At 62.0% G+C, this 19713-nt stretch overlaps 1 protein-coding gene across 5 annotated transcripts in view; it reads left to right on the top strand.

The window, feature by feature from the left end:
• Positions 1-19713, top strand: part of ZC3H3 (zinc finger CCCH-type containing 3) — a 91330-nt gene that overhangs the window by 28417 nt on the left and 43200 nt on the right. For all 5 annotated transcript variants that reach the window (XM_081816651.1, XM_081816654.1, XM_081816652.1 and 2 more), the window contains exon 4: positions 8613-8766. In XM_081816651.1, the coding sequence (XP_081672777.1) occupies positions 8613-8766 (154 nt within the window). The remainder of the gene's footprint in view (positions 1-8612; positions 8767-19713) is intronic.

The raw sequence follows: 19713 nt of genomic DNA, 5'->3' as shown, positions 1-19713 counted from the left end.
GACGCCACCTGGTAGGCCCTGGGCAGCACTTCAGAGGCTGCACGCGGGTGTAGTAAGGTGTAGGTGTGGACCCAGACGTCCTACTTCCTGCACCAAGTGCACTGAACTGTGTACTCAATTAGAAGGCGAAGATCATCGGACTAGCGAGAGAAACGAAACCCAGCCGTACACTGATTCTGAATACCAGGCCGCAGCAAGGTGGAAAGTAGCAGCTGAAAGAACCGTCCACAGGGAAGCCGCCTCAGGCAGTGGCCACTCCAGAGACAAAGAAGAAACCCTTCAGCTGGGAGGTCCAGGCCCCCAGGAGGTTTCTGCACGGCTCTGCTCCTGGCCCTTCAGCGTGCGTGCCCTTGGCCGGGTTCCCTCGCCTTGAGCCCTGGGGGTGCCGTACAGCTCACCTCCGGGGCAGAGAGACGTATGGAGGGTGCTGCTGTCACCTGCCCAGCACCTGTCCGGGGGACCCCTGGACAAGGCTTGGACCCTCAGGGCCGGGAGGCCTTCCCTGTCTGCTGCGCACCCAGCTGAGAACTCTGGGGAGCTTCCCTTGGGGGTTGCTCTGTCGGCCTGGCCTCATCAGCAAACAGCTTCCTCGGGAGCTGGCCACAAGTCGGGCAGGGTGAGCCCAGGCCGGGTGGAGAGCCATGTGGTGAGCGCGGGCTGTGTTTTCTTTCTGGAAGGTTGGCTGCCCAGCAGGCTGTCCCTCTGACGCGAGCTAAGCATAGCTCCCGCCTCCCGCTCTTGTCACCAGAGCCTGCCCTGCTCTGTGGGCGCCACGTCGACCTTGTCTCGCAGCAGTGGTCTCCCTGTCTGAGTGGGACCCAACTGGGTGGGTTCTGCCCATGGCTGAGTACCCTGGTCTGCAGAAGAGCCCAGCGGGCTTCCTGGGGTCGAGCTGCCCATGCAGTTGCCTGGGGCCCTTTGCTGAATCTTTGCCATGTGGTAGGGCTGGGGGACGGGGGGGAGAGGGGCAGCCCAGCCCGGGGGCAGAGACGGCCAGGCTGTCGGTCAGGGTCCTGGCAGAACCCTGCTGCTCGCCCCAAGCCAGGGGCAGGTGGTGTGGGCTGTGCCCCCACCTCACCAGCATCAGTAGAGACTGGGCTGTTGGTGTCCTTCCCCAGGATCCCCTTCTAGCTGCTAATCTCCCAGTAGCACGGAGACGGGGAGCCATCTGAGGCCCCCAGCCCTGCGTCTGGACACATCCATCCTGGCTAAGTGCAGAACCGAAGGGTCTGGGGTTGTGGTGTGAGGGCCCTGGTGCGTCTGGAGGCGCTGGCAGCCAGGCCACGTGAGTAGGAAATGACAACACATGGTGCGCACGCCCCGGTGCCAAGGGCAGAGTGGGCCGGGCTGGGTGGCGTGCTGCAGAGAGTGGGGTGCAGAGTTGCTGAGGCCGCCCCCAGGCCAGCTCTCCCTTGGCAGCTCCTGAGAGACCGGGCAGAAACTGGCCTGAGCCTCAGTGGGCTGGGGAGTGGGAGGGCGATCCTGGGAACCCCCTGCCCGGCACCCAAGTACCAGAGCCTGCACCCCACAGGGCCTTTCTTCTGGTTGCTTCCTGCAATGGCATCCATAGAGCCTTTGCTCGTGGCCTCCGAGGAGTCTCAGGCCCTTTTCACCCCGAATTGCAGCTCTGGTGTCACCATCTCCAGGACCATGGGGGTAACCGAGGGGACAGCTCAGATGAGGTCCACTTCCAGAAATGCCCTGGTGGATGGGCAGTGTCTAGAGGGGCAGGCACACCTCACTGTTTACTCTGACAGCTGGGCCGGGCCTCGCTGTGACTAGAGGTGCTGCCCGGGCTGCCACGCTTCCCAGGAGGTGCTCCGGGTCCTAACCCGCGGCCGAGAGGTGCAGGCAACTGTGCTCCTCCTGGCAGAGCCTCCCCGCCCCGGGGCAGACAGAACCTCCTGCCGGCTTTTGCTCTGGTTCTCGTGGTGGGCACGGCCGTCCTGCCAGGCTCGAGGCTCTGCAACAGCTCAGATGCACGGAGGGTTTCAGATGTGAGAACAGCACTCCCTGTTGAAGGCTTCTCAGAAATGTGTGCTTCCTCTTCTGTTGGTGTTTGTGCAGCTGTTTTCCCAAGAGTGCAACCCCGCCGTTGTTGGGAGGGGCTGCCCGACCGAGCCCCAGCCCCACCGGGGTCCTGCCCGGTTGCTCTGGCACACGGGTTCGTGCCCATTGTGCGGCCTGCCTGTGGCCAGGGGGAAAGTGGACACCGGGGCACCTCCTGCCGCCGAGAAGACCAGGGGCGTCTGGGCTGACCTGCACCTGCCTCTGCCCCATCCCCCGTCAAATAAGGGTGGGAAGGTAAGGGCCCCGGAGGGCGGGGTGATGCATCTTGAGCCAGGTGCCCGGAGCCTGCCTGGGCTCAGTCCCCCCACTGGCTCTCTGGAGACCCTTCCCCAGCTCAGGCTCTGTGGGCTCCTTGTTGCCCACCCACTGTCTGGACCCACCTGTCCTGCTTGGCCCCACCTGGCCCCCCGTCCATCCCTGTCACTGTCCCTGGGGTGGCACAGAGTCTGGGAGCAGGGTGAGGCCTTGGCTGCAGGTATGAGCCTTTTGCCAACCTTGAGGCAATGCAGGGTGGGCCCAGACCCCATGCTAGCCAACTCCTCCCTGGGTTCCCAGTAGCCCCCCAGTCCACCTCCCCTCTTCTGCCAGAAGCCGGAGCACTGCCTAGAGCCTGTGGCCATGTTGTCCCCTCTCTTTGGACCCCGCTCAGGCCCCTCCTCCTCCTCCCAGGCCGGCGGTGTCACTGCTGGGGGTGCTTCCTATGGGTCCCGCCTGTGGTGTGCACCCCTTTGCACACTGATCACCATCCAGTGCAGTCACAGCTGTAAGCAGGCAGCTGATCTGAGAGTCTTGCTCTTGCTGGAGAACAGGATTATGGCCAGGGCCTGCCCCGAAGGCTGTGGGCACTGAGGGACAGTGCCCAAGGAAGAGGCCTTGGGGGTGGGGGAGGGCTGTGGGTGTGCCCCACCCCGTCAGCTTTCAGCTTCCCGGGCACTCGCAGGGGCCTCCTGGCCTCTCTCCGGGGTGCACCAGCAGCCCCGCTGCCAGGTGCCGTCCCGCATCTTTGCCAAGGAGGGGCCTGGGCTGGTTCCCGGGGCTCGACACCCTGCCTGCTCTGTCCCCTCTCGTCTGCCTTATGCCAGAACTCCCTGTCCCTCTCCCAGGGTTGAGGACACCAGGGCCAGATCCTGGGCTGGGCCAAAGTTGCACCTCATCCAAAACTGCCGTGGAAGAAAGACCTTTCAGACCACGGAAGAGCGAGTTTGGGCGTATGGAGGTTGCCTGTAATTGGCACCCATGGGTCCTGGTCAGGTAGGGGCCCCTGTGCCCATCCCAGTGAGGGGCTGCGGGCGGTGGGGGCACTGCCGGCTGATGACACACGGACAGGCCAGCTGTGACCTGAGCTGACCGGAGTGGAGGATGGTTTATGCGGCAGAAGAGTGATCGATGTGGCTTCTGAGACGCTGAGCCATGATGCGGCCTTTTAGAACGGTCTTCAGCCAGCGAGGGGCCTGGGCCGCGTGTCAGCGTTGCCCTTGTGGAGGGCAGACCAGGCGGTACGCACAGGGAGGGGGGGTCTCAGCGGACTGTGCACCAGGGAGCTGGGGCCAGTGGAAGGCCCTTCTGGCTCGGCGTCCCCAGCAGCCTGGCTCCCCATCCTCAGTCAGGGGTCTCTCTCCCCCACCACCCTGCCGTGGCCCCGAGAGGTGCCCCTCCTTCCGGAGCATAGCTTGGTTCGTAGGCAGATCGCACGCTCCGTACACGGGTCTGTGCAGCCCTGCTCTGCTAGCCTGGGCGTCCCGTATGGCTGATTCCGGTGAACCCCGTGCCCGAGTGTCAGTCACTGGCTTTCTCCTCGGCGGTCCCGTCCCCAGCTGGGATGAAGGGCCAGAGGCGGCCGAGCCTTTGGGCTGTGCCTCAGCCAGCAGCACCCCAGCTGCCTCCTCACGCGGCCTGGTCCTCGGAGGCTCAGGGGAGGGCCTTCTGGAACGGGGTGGGAAGCCCAGCTGTGGACTGATCTGCCACCTTCTTACAGTGCCCTCAGCCTGTGGCTCAGTTGGCCTGCTTCTGGGCTCTGGAGCTCCCATCTGTGGCCCGTTGCTGGAGGCGGGGGGCAGGAAGCTGTGGGGCCTGGGACACATGGTCCCTGCCCCTCCCCAGCAGGCCTTTCCCAAGGGAGCCAGACACGGACAGCCACATACTACAGGGGACACTCATGTGGGCCTGGGTTGGCCGGGCCCGTTTTGGACACTCCCTCCCCTGCTGGTCGCATCTTCAGGCAGGTCTTTATCTTCTTATTCATTAAACAGTTGTGAAATTAGCAGCTCATTTTCTACCCAGTTATTGCCCTTTGAAGTTCCATAAAAATCTGAACTCCATCTCAACTCCTGCTCTGCGCTAACAGAGAGCGAGCGAGCCGTGACCTCCGTCTGATGGGCTCTGCCATCTGTGGTGGCTTGTCCGAGGAGGGGGGCTGGGCGAGCTGGGGCCGGGGCTTGCTGCAGACGATTGCTGCCGATTGCCGTGGCCCTCCCTTCTCTGCCGTCCGCCCAGTGCCTGGCGGCCCTGGGAGGTGCTGGCCAGGGGCTGGCAGGCTGCGTGCTTCCGCAGCTGGATCACAAGCTGGATCACAGAGGGCGGTACACACGGGGCTCGGCCACCGGACGGGTCCCAGGCACTCTGGGCCTCGGTGGCCTCCCTCCCTGACAGCAGGCCTGCTTGTATGTGTCCCCCCTTACCCCGCGCAGGGCCCCTGAGCGTGGGAACGTGGGGCGGCTGGCCCCTGGGCCGACTGCAGGCGTGTGGGCTCTGCTGATAGATGGGCTCATATCCCACTCAAATATGATGCCAGCAGTTTTTTTGTAGTTTGTCTTCCATTGCGGTAGTAAAGTTTTTAATTAGGAAAGCTAATGAGATCGATTAGTCATTAGAAGTGACCTCTGCACGGCAGGGCGGAGAGGGCTGTGTGTGTGGGCCTGATAACGCGGCGCCCGGGCCTCGTTGGCAATAAAGGCGCGAAGGGTTTGATTTGAGTGAAATGTGCCACAGGGAATACATCATGTGGAGAAAAAAAATTACAACCCTGGGAGTCTGTAATGAAGGGAATTAAACCCACATCCTATCTAAATAACATGATTATCCACACAGGCCGTCCGCCAGCCGGGAGGGGTGGCGGGCTGTGCTGGGGCAGCCTTCCCAGCCTCAGGGTCGGGGCGAGGCCTGGGCGCCTGCACCGTGGGGACGGCGCCTCTCGGCCTGCCCATGCCAGCCGCTCCACCTCCGCGCTGGAGCAGGGCCCTCGCTCCCTCCTGTCCCGGCTCCCTGGTCCCCCTGCACCTATTGGCCGTGGGGGCCCACCGCCCATCTCTGTCTCTGCCCTCGGCAGGGACGCCCCGGACAGGTCTCCCTGGGGTCACTGTCATGAGCACTTCCTCTGCCTGTGTCCACACTGCCTGTCGAGGAGAGACAGGCACCAGGAGTGGCGTGCAGGCCACTGTGGGGGCAGGGCGTGGGCTGCTGTGCCCTCCCCTCCCCCTTCCGCTTCTCGGGACCACGGGGGTGGCGGCCGAACAGAGGCCAATGTGAAGGAACTGATGCTAGTCGGCCTTGTGAGAGGTCTGCTTTATTACTCTGTGTTTTCCTAGAAATGGTAATTGGGCACTAACAAGTAAAATGCAGTAAGTTAAGCAAAAAATTGACTTCACGGTAGGCCTGCACTGGGCAGGAATGTATTTTTTTTTTGAAGATTTTATTTATTTATTTGATAGAGAGAGAGCACAAGTAGGCAGAGAAGCAGGGGCAGAGGCAGAGGGAGAAGCAGGCTTCCCGCCGAGCAGGGAGCCCGATGCGGGACTCGATCCCAGGACTCTGGGATCACGACCTGAGGCGAAGGCAGACGCTTAACGACTGAGCCCCCCAGGTGCCCTGTGCAGGAATGTATTATAAGTACCACAGCCTGGGGCGCCTGGGTGTCTCAGTCGTTAAGTGGCTGCCTTCGGCTCAGGTCGTGATCCCAGAGTCCTGGGATCGAGTCCCGCATCGGGCTCCCTGCTCGGCGGGAAGCCTGCTCCTCCCTCTCCCACTCCCCCCTGCTGTGTTCCTGCTCTCGCTGTCTCTGTCTCTGTCAAATAAATAAATAAAATCTTTAAAAAAAAAGTACCGCAGCCTGTTAACTTGAATGCAGAGTCCAGGCCCTTGGGCATGGGGGCTGGGGGCTTCCTGGAGGAGGTGGTAGTGTTGTGCATTTGGAAGAGGGGAGCAGAGCTGGGCCAGGCTCAGGGTTCCCTGTGCTCAGGAGGAAGCGGATGAGGGTGGTGAGACAGCCGTGCCCCCAAGCAGGAATCTGGCTGCAGAGCCAGGCTTGTGTGGCTCGGGGGGGGGGCACCTACATCCCGGAGCGGCAGGTGGTGGCTGCCCTGGGAGGCCCTTGAGCCGCAGTCGGGGTCTACAGGCAAGTGTGCTGTCCAGATGCAAGGGCTGCAGGAGCAGGGAGGCGGTGAGGTTAGCTGGGGGCTTGGATGACTTAAAGGCAGTCTCTTAGTTGGAACAAGCTGTTATTGATTTTCTTTGGTCTATCCTTGCTTGTAAGACTTTGAAAATTCAATTCCGCAAACATTTATCTACTGATGCCCCACTGTATGCTGGGCTCTGCCCTATGTCCCAAGTGTGTGTGGGGTGCCCAGAGCTAAAGATCTGCTCAGTTTGATCGCTCAGCAAGACCACGTGTCCCCGGTGATGCCATGTCGCCCTTTGCGTTTGCTGAGCTGCTTTTTTCTCCCTGACTCCCCAGAGCTGCTGCTTTTGGAGGGAGGGAGAATGAAGGAGAGACAGACAAGTGGGGGAGGGGGACCTCTCCTGTTGCTGGGGGTCTGGCCCGGCCTCACCTGCATGTGTCATGGCTCCCTTTGGTGGGCGGCTGCTGTGGGTCCCTGCCTCCAGTCCAGGGACCAGAGTTCTGCCCTACTCCTGGCACTCTGTGGGCCTTGAAGCCCCACATCCACCCCCTTACAGGTGCAAGGGACCTCCACATCCTCCTTGGTCTGGCAGCAGGGGTAGGCCCTCTGGTCTGGGGGCACTCAGGAGGGCTCTGAACCACGCTGTGTCCCAGCCTTGCCATGTGGGTGGATGGGAGCCCTGGCAGAGGGTGGGGGGACACCTGAAGGAGGGGCTCTTCTGACATCTGGACCAGGAGGCACGGTGCCAGTTACCAGCCACTTCCTTGCTGTGCAGGTGTGGTGCCTACAGGGTAGGCTCGTCCTGTTTGCTCCTGGCCAGGTGTTCCCCGGGGTACAGTGGGTTCTGGCGGGCTGGACAAGCCTGGAGAGGGGGGGGTCTGTGGGCCAAGGTGCTGATTCAGGGGCCTGGCTGTGGGCGAGAGGTCTTTTGGGTCTAGGGCTCCGGAGGAAGATTTTTAGGTGCTGTCTGTAGACCCGTAACAGCTCCTTGTGGGCGGGTAATGGGGAGGTTCCCAGTCCGGGTTGGGATTTGTGGGTGCTGGGAGGGTGCATCCTTGGGGCCCGGGGAGCAGGCGGAGGTCACGGCCCATGCTGTCAGAGGAGCGGAGTGGCCGGCACTAGGCAGAGTCAGCAGCGGATCTGTGGGTTTGGGGCCTCCGCATGCCTGGGCCATCCTGGACCCCAGGCACACTTGGTCCAAAGGGTCGTGGGCCCACCCTGGTGCTGGCACTCCAGCAGCGAGACCGCGTGCGTTTTCCTGGTGGCCTCGTCTGGCACCCACGGCCCGGCCGCCTGGCTGTGGTGTCTGGGTCAGTTCCTCATGAGGGCGTCTCTGTGGTGGGGGCCCTGGGGAACCACCCACTGCTGGGGGCCTGCTGGCAGCCTCCCTTCCAAGGGGAGCTCCCGGGTGCTGTGCAGGCAGGTTGGGAGCCTGGGTCCCAGCGCCTGTCCGAGAGGGGAGCTTCCGGAGAGGCTGCTGGCCGTGGGGTGGGTCATGAGGCTTTAGCGCCTGCGTCCCACGCCACACTCGCTTTAATTATCTGGGCACTTAGAGCTGTATATTATGAGAGCCGGGCAATTAGGTACATTCCTTGAAGCTGTGGAGAAATTGCCGGCTATCAAGTGGAAGGGAACTCGGGCAAAACAGATTCCTGTTAATTGCATGAAACATTCAGCAAGAAGAAAAGCTGTGGCATTCATCACCCTGCAAGATGTTATGAAAACAGTGGTGATTAGATACATAAATCTGCGTGAGCTTGTTGGGGGGGCTGTCCAGCGAGGGAGGTGAGCACTCTGCACCCCTGGCCTCCCGGACCCGCCCGAGGTCCCCTCCTCGCTGCCCACGGGAAGCGCTGGAGACTGGGGCCAGCCCCAAGTCTGGGGGCTTCGGTGCTGCCTGCTGAGGGGCTCCAGCTGCCCTCGTCGGCTGGCCCGCGGAGGCTTGGCTGCTGCTTGCCCTGCCCCCGTCACTGCGCGTCCCCGGTGCCCTGCGTGTGCCCGCTGCCCTGCGTCTCAGGACTCCAGGCCTGGGCCCAGCTCTCCTGCAGCCCTGGGGACGTGTGTGTGCCACAGGGGGAGGGCCTGGGGGAGGCGAGAGGAGGCCCTGCTGACCTCCACTGACCACATCTGTGTGGGTTTTCTCCGCAGCGTCCAGTCTGCACACCTCGCGGACCCCTCCCACCAGCAAAGTGATCAAGACCCGCTACCGCATCGTCAAGAAGACCCCAGTATCTCCTCTCAACGCCCCCCAGTTACCCCTGTCCCTGCCCTCCTGGCGGGCACGGCGGCTCTCCCTGTCCAGGTAGGAGGCCCTCCTCCAGGCTGCCACAGGCCCGGGGCCTGTTGGGGGCTGAGCTTGCCGCTCGGAAGTGCCGGGTCCACGGTTTGTTGGCTGAGGAACAGGCTCATTTTTTCCATTCATCAGTCTCTGCACCAGACGTACGGCCAGCCTGTGTGGGCCGCGTGCACAGACATGTGTGCCCCCCACCGCTGTCAGGAAGCTGTTAGCTGGCAGGGGACGGCCGAGGGGGCACCACTGTCCAGGCCGTTGAGGCTGCACCTGGGCGTCCCTTCACGGAGAAACTTCTGGTCAGAGTCTGGGCTGTGAGCAGCCCTCTGGAAGCAGTGACGTACTGATTGTTCGGGGCGGGAGAGGAGGCTGTGGCCCTCTCCGTGCCACCCCCACACTGGTCCCGCCTGCACCCCCAGCGCTGCAGCCTTACTCCAGGCTGCTTCTGGCTGACAGCGTGCAGGGTGGGGGCAGCTCCCCCTTCTTCCTGGGTGCCCCGGGCCCAGAGTGGGAGGGCTAGTTGGAGCAGCAGCTTTAGGGGACTGAAGTTGGGGGCCCCTCTCGTGAGCCTGCTCAGCCTTGGGGCCTCAGGAGACCCAGCATGGGGGTGTGGCCCCTTCCTTTGATGAGGTGGGGGAGGGGGTGACAGCTCTGGCGGGTAGGTGGGAACCAGGCAGTGGCAGACCCCCTCCCTCTGCCCCCTCGCCTCCCTCTGGGAGCCTCCTTCCTGGGGGAGCGGTGTGGGAGCTCCTTCGAACGTAGGCCTTCGCTTGGCTGCAGTGGGCACTCTAGGACACATAACTTCTGACCAGAGGCTGTGAAGCAAGGGATCATTGTGCTCCAAGGGGCTGGACCACCTCTAGTCCTGGGCAGGGCCATCCTGCTAGCCCAGCATGAGCCCCCCGCCAACAGTGGCTGCCGGGCTCTGGGGCCGTAAAGGAGGTGCCGGCCGCTGGCCCATGGCACGTGTACTGGGCGACTAGCCCACCCCGGCACTGCCCTCCTCCCTTACCACGAGGTGGCACTAAACGTGGCCCTGCTGCTGATTTTTCTGGAGGCAATAGCTGGAAGTATATTTTAAATTAATTTTACTGCACTTTTTGTAATATTTTTGTTTTAAATAGATTTATAAGTATCTTGGGGGCTATTTCTACAAATTTATGAAGATAATTTTCACTCTCTCGATAAGGTTAAATTTACACCTGCTATTTCCATATTAATTCACACTGCTAAGTGGGTCTAATTTTCTTCCGTTCTCCTATCTAGTGAGCATGGCCTTTCCTAATGCAATTTCCCCCTCACTAAATCACTGTGATCGGGAGTCATGATCGAGCTAAATTAACTTAAATTAATTTACTTAATAAGAGCCCCAGATCATCGTGAATGAGGTTCAGATTTATTGATTCTTGCTTCTGCCTCCCCTCCTGCAGTCCGCATTCCAGCCCCACGTCCAGCCCCGGCAAGGCCCTGCCTCTCCCCAGGGGTGTGGCTGGGGGAGGGTAGCTTTTTGCCAAGGAAGCCCTGGGTTTGGGTTCAGCTGGGCCAGTGCTGAGCTTGCTAGGCCCTGCGGGGGTCACCGAGCAGACGCGGGAGCCAGGCCCTGTGGGGTGAGGGCTCCTGGGGAGGGGGGTGGCTGGCTGCGCCCCCTAAGCAGTAGCCACCTGATAACCAGCCAGAACGTCAAGCCCATTAGGTGGAGAACTGCCCAGTCAGCAGCAGGACGGGGAATATGCCTTCACCTCAGTGTGGGAGTTGGGGAGCAGGTGGGGACTGAGAGAGCCATGTGGGCAGGCATGCGAGGTCTGACCTCGGGTCAGGGGGATGGGGTGGGCTGTGAGGGGAGGCCAGCCTGGGGCTGTGGATGCTACGGGCCAGGCTGAGAACGGACTGAGAGTGGACGGGCCCAGATCCAGCTGCCAACCCTGTACGGCTGCTGTTCCCCACAAGCTCCTCATCCTGGTGAAGACGGTGCTTAGGCCTCTGCCTTGCAGGGAGGGCCGTGGCTGTCTGGGTGTCCTGGCACGGGGGCCCACCTGGGGGTCTGGCGGGTGGGAGTAGTTAGGGCGCTGCCCTGGGGGGCTGTGTGCAGCACTCTCCCAGGCCGTGCTGGGTGCCAGACGGCTCAGGTCCCATAGCATTGGCTTGTGCTCGATGGCTGTAGGCTTGGGCCAGGTTCCTGGGTGCTGTCGGCCTTAGAACCTTCCCGTGCATGCAGACACAGCTGAACCCCACCCCCCCCAGGATGCCCGCACGTCAGCCGCGGCCATGTGTGGAGGCTTTGCTCAGCGGGGTCTCCGTCTGCCCTGACCCTTTTACCCCAGGCATCTAGGACATAGCTGAGCATAGAGCCCTGGATTCTTGGGGGACCAGGCCGCTGGGCTTGGTGGGCCTACAGGGTAGGGTGTGGTGGGTGCTGAGGCCCGAGTGACTCGGGTCCTGGGAAGTGTGTTTGCTGGCGGGCTGGGCTTTCTTTGCCCAAGGTCAGCTGGGCCCTGGGGGGCTGCCTTCTCAGCAGAGCGGCCGCCTGCGGCTGCCTGGCCTCGCTCTTGGCTGCGCACGCCTGGGCTTGGCTTGTCGAGGCAGCAGAAAGGGCCTGTCTCCGGGGCCGGCGGCCAGTCTGGTGCCCACCCACCTGCTGCCTTCAGCTGTGTCAGAGCTGGGGGCTGCCTCAGTGTGGTCAGCAGGCCCCATGGAGGCTCTGGCCGACTGGCCTTGGCTGTGGCCTTGACCTCTGCCCTGTGCATCTGCAGGTTCTTCAACTTTTCCCTGGGCAGAAGGAGGGGTTGGGCTGGTGGCTGGGCCCAGGTCAGCATGGGATCAGGGCCGCAGTGGTGAGAAAGGGCTTCTTGCCAGGTAGCCGGCCTGAGCCCAGGGACCGTGAGCCCGCCTTGGACCTCCTGATCGGTACCCACCTCAGAGGGGTACACCCTTGGGGGGTGCAGCAGACAGACCCCAACAGCCCTAGAAGCTTCAGTTGGCAGTGTTGGGGGCCGGTAAACACAGGTGGGAAATAAGGCCGAGAGTGCCAGCGTTGGCATGGGGTGGCCCCGGGTCGCACTCTCCTGCAGACACGCACTGTAGGGAGGAAGCGGTGTGTGCGTGGAAGCGCTGCCTTCCTGGGGGAGCCTGCGGAGCGCCAGTGACCCTGGGCAAGCAGGAAAGCCAGGGGGCAGAACTCTCAGCCTCGCTGCAGCCTGGCCTCCGGAGCAGGGCCGGGTCAGAGCCTGGCTCAGCACCGCCCTGCAGCTAATGGCCAGTGGCCTTGGCGAGTCCCCCCCCCAACCCCCCCCCCCGCCTCGGTCCCAGGGATGACAGCCCTCACTGTTGTTGGGGGATTGCCACGCTCGGTCCTGCGCCACAAGGGGCCTGGCATTAGAATGACTGTGGAGGTAGCAGGGCAACGGCCACCCTTGTCCCCGGAGGGTGGGACCAGGGGAAAAGCAGGCCCCTCCTGGCAAGGATTCTTAACTGCATGTGGGGGCTCTGTCTGCGGTGCCAACTGCCACCTCCTGGCGGGCAGGCTCCTGGCCTCGGGCTGTCTGGATGCAGGGGCAGTGGCTGATGGCCCCAGAGGCCGTGGGCCGCATCGGTTCAGGACCCACCGGAGGCCGGGCTGGGCCCCTAGGACCTCGTACCACTGGTGCCCAGACCAGCCCCGGGGTGTGGGGTGCAGTGGGGGGCGGCAGAGGGTCCTGCGAGCGCCCCAGAGGGCTGAGGCTCACGCTGAGCAAAGATTTAATGTTTTGTTCTCAGATCTTGGATTTGCCTTTGCCCTCGGCGGCAGCTTCCAGCAAGGTCATTAATCTGAACTGAAGCTGAAATGTGACTTATATCCCTAAACTGCCTGTCACTTTTTTTCTCTTTCCAAATTCATTTGACGCGAAAGCGCGGAGTAAACAGGAGCCGCTGTGCTTAAGCAGATGAGTCTGGAGGCCGCTCCGTCCCGACTACAAATGGTGCTGTCACAGGGCCTGCTGCGCGCAGGGCTGCCTTACTTTATTTTATTTTATTTTTGTGTCTGTGCGGTAAATCTTAAGTAATCTCCGGGTGGTTTGACGAGGTTTGGGCTACGATTTTGAAGGCTCTGAAATGTTTTTCTGAAGTGACATCTCATTAAAGAGGAATTCAGCCTGAGCATGGGCAGCATCCCTTCGGGGGTGGCCGTGGGGTCCCCCATGCCCCCCTCACGCCCACCCCTAGGGCATTGTGAGCCAGCCGCGGCCCCCTCTGCTGTCCATCTGCCCCGAGACTGGGTTATTGGGCACGGCTCTTGAAGCCTGGCACACTTGAGCAACAGACGTGTATCCTCTCCGTTCTGGAGGCTGGGCGTCAGGTCAGGGTCCAGGCCACGGAGAGCTGCTTTCTCACCGCATCCTCACGCAGCAGAGACAGTGCTCCGGTGTCTCTCCTCTTTTTGTGGGGCACCAGTCCCATCGTGGGGACCTCATCCTCGTGACTGTCTAACCCTGAGCCCTTGCCAGATGCCCACCTCCAGACACCATCCCACTGGGGTTAGGGTTTCAACAGAGGAATTGGGGGGGGGCACAACATATGATCTGTTCGGGGAGTGCCTGCTCATCCCCAGACCTGCCCTGACCAGGCCAATGGAACTGGGGCTCCCGCAGCCTCTTGCCCTGCCCTGAAGGCTGTGGCAGTGAGAGGAGCTCTGGGTGAGCCCTCACGTGGGGGGGTGCCCCCCCATGTCACGGCCACACCCCAGGTCCTGCTCTGTGTCTGGCGAGGGCCCTGCTTGGTGGTGAACACATGGGCCCCTCCTGCTCAGCCCAGACCAGGACCTGTGAGGGGCTAGTAGAGAGCCTGGTGCTAGGCGGTGGGGCTCCCCGAAAGACAGGGGTGCCATCATCCTGTGCCAGGTGCCCGCTTTGCCCACAGCGCTCCCCTCCCAGCGGGAGGCAAGCAGTTAAGTGAAGCAGGTACCTCCATGGGGTGGTCAGTGCTGGGAAGGGTAGACGGGGGCTCAGGACGCCCAGAGAAGGCCACTCTAGGGGTGGGGCAGCTATGGTCGGTGTGGGCCGGGCTGCGAGCGCCTTTCGCGGGGGCCTGGGGAGGGGCCCAGAATGTCTTGCTCGGGGGAGGGTGGTGAAGTTGGGGCCTGGAGCCCTGCCACTGGGCTGGCGGGGGTGTAGTGATCCATCAGGGGGGCTGCAGCCCTTCTGCCTGGCAAACCCCCTTCCCAGGGTGTGACCGCTTTGTTCGGGCCCAGGGCATCTGCCGTGGCCGACCTTGATCTTGACCTGGCTGGCATGTTCCTTGGGGTGCCCGCCTGCGCCCGGCCTTCCCTCTGACATGGAGCCTGGGAAGCCATTCACCGTGCCCGACTCCACCTACCCCGTGCCCCCAGCTGCCCTATGAGGGCAGCCTCTGTCCCAGCAGCCTGAGAAGGGTGCCGCCAGGCACAGCTTCCACTGTCCACGAACGTGCTGAGTGACCGTGGCCAACGCAGCGAGATTTTGAATTGGTTCTGTCACAAACGAAAGTGTCCACTTCAAGTGAAGAGAGCTGTCTGGCTGCTTTCACATGAGGGCCAGCTGAGGTCTGGGTGTGGGATGCCCCCTCCAGGCCTGGCCTGCTCTGTGCGGCGGGCCGTCGGGGCTGTCCTGGTTTCCTGTCAGACGCAGGGAAGGCCTGGCCTGGATGCTTCTGGGGTTCTGCCCAGCTGGCTGCCCGTGGAAGGGAGAGCGCTTTTTCCGAAGGAGCCCCTGACGGGTGCTGTGGGGACAGCTCTCTGCCCCGCATGGGGCTTTCCTTGCTTGACTCAGGCGCGGGTGTGTGCCCAAGTGTGGCTGCCTGGGCTACATGTGCATGACCCCCACGAATGGCCCATCCCGTGGGCCCCTGCTCAATGGTGACTGGAGAACCCACAGGCCCCTGACCCTCTCCAGCCAGGGATAGGGTGGGGGCTTCACCATCCACATCTGGGGTTCCTAGTACTGATGGGAATGTCCAGGCCTGTGTGAGGTAGGGAGCTGCTGCCAGGGTCTGAGGGGGCACCTGGTCCTCACCTCCGTGTCCGTGGTCCCCTCAGAGGGCAGTGAGGAGAGTGAGGTGAGAGCCACCCACCTGGTCAGGGGCTCTGATTACACAGTGGTACTCTTGGTGCGAGGGGCCCCTAGACACACCGGCGGGGTTCTAGGCCCTGCGCTCTGTGGGAGATGGCCTGCAACCCGGGCTAGAACTAGGGGGCGGTTTGGGTCCTGGCTCTTAACTGGGTGGTACTTGAGCGGTCTCTCTCTCCCTGATTCCTGCTGTTGAAGGACAGGTCAGTCCCTGGCAGAACAGGGGGAGGCCCCCAGGCCAGCGGCTCCAGCGGCTCCTTCTCTGGCCACAGTCTGAGGTCTGTGGAGGCTGCCCCAGGTCAGGTCACTGCCTGTCTGGAAGTTGTGGCCCAGTAGGGGACAGACCCTGAGTAGGCACTTGCAGAAGTGTCCCCAAGCCAGCGTGCTGACACGTCCAGCCCGCCTGGGAGGTGTGCATCTCGCCCTGGCCTGGCGCTGGTGAGCGGGAGGTGGCCAGGCCCGGGGAGGGGGCTGGTCTCCCCTGGCGGAGGAAATGGCACTCACAGCATGAAGCCTGAGCGGCAGGCGAGGCAGGTTCAAGTGCAGAGGCTTGATTAGGCCTTGGGCTGCAGGGGCTGGTGATACCCAGAGCCCATTGGGCAGCCTCGACTCGGCCGTGCTGGGCAAGCAGCGGGTGACCCTGGCTCAGCTCCCGCTGCAGGGCATCCGGCCACCCAGAGCCGTGCTGACCACAGCGTGCATCTGTCTCTGGCCAGGCTGGCAGACGGTCATGGCTGGGCTGTGGCTTGCCTCAGGCGGATGTGCTCTGTGGCTGGCGGCCGGCTCGGTTTCTTGCGTTTAGTTTTTTTAGGTTACTTCGTTTTGATATACTTTTGTACGTAAAGTTGCAAAAATTGTATTCTTCACCTAAATTCACTGACTACTTACACTTTGCCCCATCTGCTGTGTCATTTCCCCCTCCGTTCGTATGCGACCGTTTGGGTGGAGACTTGGTGCCCCTTACTGGCCGCTGCAGTGCGCCCCCATGGCGTTTGGGGGTGCGTCCTTTTACAGTCATGGAGTCCGCCCTCAGCCTTGCTCCCTTTCGTGACCCTGACGATTTGGAGAACAGGGGCCAGGTGCTTCGTACAGCATCCCTGGGCTTAGAGGCCTCCGTGTACGTGAGGAGACTCAGATTCGCCATTTCAGTAGGCATGCTGAGGAAGTGCTGGGCAGCCCCCTCCCTGCGGCCTGGGGGACCTGGCGTCTGGCTGCCTGGTGCCGGTGTGAGCCTGAGCGCCTGGCTGATGGCCCGGGCTGGTCACTCCAGGTGTTTGTGGAGAGGCCTGTCGACTCTGTGCAGAGGACCGCGTTCCTTATTGGGCTTCGCCCACGCCTTCTAGACCCTTCGAGATTTCTGACCCTTTCTCCTTTTTTTTATCAGCCAGAGGGTGTCCTGCCAAGAACCACTGTCCCTTATCCCCCATTGCTTTGTATATTCATTTGGTTATTTCTAACAGTGGGGACTCCAGATTCTTACTTTATCTGATAGGCTATAATCTGTTCTCATTGTGATTCATTTTGACCCTCAGGGGTTTGTCCCATGCGGCCTGGGCCCTTTCTACGTGGCTCCCTCGTGGCTTCCAGGCTCACCTGGAACTTTCCCTCCCCCAGCTTGGAGCCAGCCACCTGTCTGCAGAACCTGGCTCCTGGTCGTGCGGTGGCTCTCAGCTGCTCTCAGTCCCCCACTGCGAGGGTCTTGTGGCCCTGGGGTGACGGGGGTGTGTGGAAGGGGAGTCCCATGGGGGCTGTGCATCTCTGCTTCCAGGCCCTATGGAGTCCGAATCTTTGCGTCTGCACACACAGCTGTCTCTGGGTTGGAGCCCTGGAACGCCTGCGATACCGCTGTTCCAGCTCCACGCACTGCTCCCTTCTGCTTTCCTGGGGCGGGGGGAGGGGGTACTTGTGACTCTTCCCTGACAGGGACACCTGGTCCCTCATCCTCAGTATGTGCACTCACTAGAGCTCCATGTTTGTTTACAGGGCTTTGTTAGGTAAAATTTACATCCAGTGAGATGCATGAAGCCAAGCGTACGGCTCTTTGAGTTTTGACGAATGCATGCACCTGCGTGGCTCGGCCTCTGTTAAGGTCAGGACGCTCCGCCACCCAGAGTGCTCTCGTGCTCTCCCCGTCACCAGCCCGCACCCAGGATGCCTGTTCTCTCTGCCCCGCGGACTTGCTGGGCTTGATCTGGAGCATCCCATGCGTGAAACAGCGCGCTCCCTCTCCCGCGGCGTCGGCCCCGTGGCTCCCGCGCCCTCGTGCACCAGCACTTCACTTTTTATTGCCGAGTGTCTTTCGTGGTTTGCCCCACACTTGTTTATTAGCTCTCCGCTCAGTGGACGTGTGAGTTAGTCCCGCTTTGGAGAACCCCGGACTAAGGCTGCTGTTCCCGCCTGGCCCTCTGGAGACCAGTGTCCTCAGCCTGGTGTGCGTCCAGGAGGGGGGCCGCGGGGGCACAGGAAGGTGCGCGTCCAGCTCTTCCCAGAGCGGGGGTGCCCTTTCTGTCCCCATGACAGCGCTTGGTGTTATGGTCTTTTTAATTTTCTTATTTTCCGTGTGGGAGCATCTCGCCATGGTTTGATCTACGTTTCCCTGACTGGCTGTGATGCGGAGCACTCATTCATGGGCTTACTTAGGGCCCTGTGGGCTCCTTGGCCCATTTTTAAGTTGGTCTGTCCTTTGTTCTCAAGCCACAGGAGTGCGTGAAACTTGTGTATGTCACCTGCTTGGATGCGGCCTTGTTTCCTGCGTAGGAGTCTGGGGGGCTCAGCCCCTGCGGCTGCTGGCTGCCTGTCTCAGCCCCTTGTTCAGAGGGCAGCGTTTAGACACCCCCCTCCCCAGGGGACTCCACTGTGTGCCCTTGTCCCAGAAGTGCCCCCAGGAACCCTGTAGGCTTTGGTGTCCCTGGGGGCCCTGGAGCTCCCGAGGGGAAGCCTGGCCTTCCTAGACCTCTGTGGTCCTGTGCAGGGCAGCGCAGGCTCCTGCCTTGTGCTTTCAGACAGGGCGCGTTTGCCAGACCCGCTCCTCCACCCTCACTCACATCTGCCCCTCACCGGCCCCGGCCCTGGCCCGGCCAGAGAACAGCCTTTCCTCCACCTGTGGCGGACACCCAGTGGCTACCACCCGCCCTGTCCCATTGCTAGGTCAAGAAATGAGAGCAGGAGGTGGGCCTGGGGGTGACAGGGTGGTTGCCGGCTTGGAGCCGAGGCTCCTCTGGGCCTCCGTGCTGGTGGGCCCCAGGCAGGGTTCTGGGTGAGAGCCCGTGGGGGTGGCCCTGGGCCCCGCCTGCTTCCCCATGCAATGCTGAAGCAGGTCTCCTCCGGCAGGTTTTTTAGAATTTTATTTTATGAGAACAGGCGGTTACAGCTCCCCAAGTGCCGTAAAAGTTAATGTGATGGCCTCCCTGCGCCTCTGCTCATTTTTATAATTTTTTATTTTATGAAACAGGACAGGGAGCTTAGTGACTTATTACTATTCATTTCGTTTCAATGCAGTAAATATTGATTCAGTTGGGGGTTTTCAATTTAAACCACTCGGCGATTATATAAAATATTACTGGCCTCTGAAATTATGCTTACCGATCTCTTCGGCTGCTCATTAAGGAAGGAGTGCAATTGTAGGTCCCTTTGCCTTCATCATTCTAATAAATGGGCTGAGGTGCATTTCTGCTCGGGAGGTGCTACAGAAACTGCTGGTGGGGGCCTGACAGCAAGGATGCAACTCTTCACTTGGAAGTCGGTTCAAAGCGCGCCTGCCTTATTTATTTATTTCTGCGTCTCTTTGAAGCAGGCGGGCCTTTCAGCTGTCAGCAGCCTCGTGGCAGCAGGGCTGAGCACGTCCTCCTGAGGCCGGAACACCTGCCCGAGCTCCTTGGCAGAGTGTGGGGAGGGGCCAGAGCTTGGTTGGGCACGTGGGGCCTTGACCCCTCGCCCGCTCGATGGAAGGTAAGGGAGGGAGACCAACCTTGCCACAGCCCCGTTGGCCCCGATGGACGCTGGTCAGAGACACCTGGTCTCCCTCTGGAACCTCATCTGGAAGAGGCGGACCTTTTCCGGGTGATGCCAGCGCCCAGCCCCTCGCCGGCAGAGCTGGGCCTGGGATACAGGGCCCTGAGGAGTGAGGAGAGGGCCCCTGGGTGCTGGGGTCTGGCTGGCACACAGGCCGAGACGGGCCCCCTTGCCTTCCTGTCGTCTGCGCTCGTGGTCAAACACCTGCCCAGTGTTGGGTGGCACATGGAAGCCCCCTCTGGCATCAGGCCCTCAGGACCCCAGCAACAGGCCAGCTGGTCCCTCTGAGTCCAGGATCCTGTCCCCACCTGTGTGGACACCCCTAGGATGGCCCCATGAAATGAGTGTAGGACAGTGAGAGGGTCAGGAGTGAGGGTGTGGAGCCCCCAGGGGAGGCTGCCCTGGGCTGGGCCACCACAATGTCCCATGGCAGGGGCGCACCTCAGCCGCACTCCCAGCTGCTTCCTCCTTGGCTCTCCCAGGCACTGGCACTGGGGGGAGGGGGGCCTTGGCCTCAGTTGGAGGACGGTGGCGTGGGCGGGCGCGGGTGTCTGGCATGGTGGGGGGCCCGGATGGGGCTGAATTGCCATCCCCTGTCAGTCTGAGCCTCTGGCCTGCCCTCCTTAGTGGCCACATGGCCCCTGTGACATGCCCCCCGCCCCCACCCATACGGTGTTGTGTCACTGCTTCCTCCCTGGCCGTGGGGACTGCTTGCGTCTGGCCTGGGGTCACAGGCATTGTGGCCGGAGTATTTGTGGTGAGACCACGTTTCGGAGGTGGCACCCGGGCTCAGTCTGTGAACGGCATGGGAGGAGAGGGGCCCCAGGACAGGCATGATGCTGAGGCCCTTGTGGGAAGGGAGGGGGGGCAG

Source organism: Leptonychotes weddellii, chromosome 4, assembly GCF_054177405.1.
Source record: "Leptonychotes weddellii isolate Sample4059 chromosome 4, ASM5417740v2, whole genome shotgun sequence".
Classification (NCBI taxonomy): Eukaryota; Metazoa; Chordata; class Mammalia; order Carnivora; family Phocidae; genus Leptonychotes; species Leptonychotes weddellii.
The sequence above is the reverse complement of the archived record's forward strand: the minus strand, read 5'-3'. Positions and strand labels throughout refer to the sequence as shown.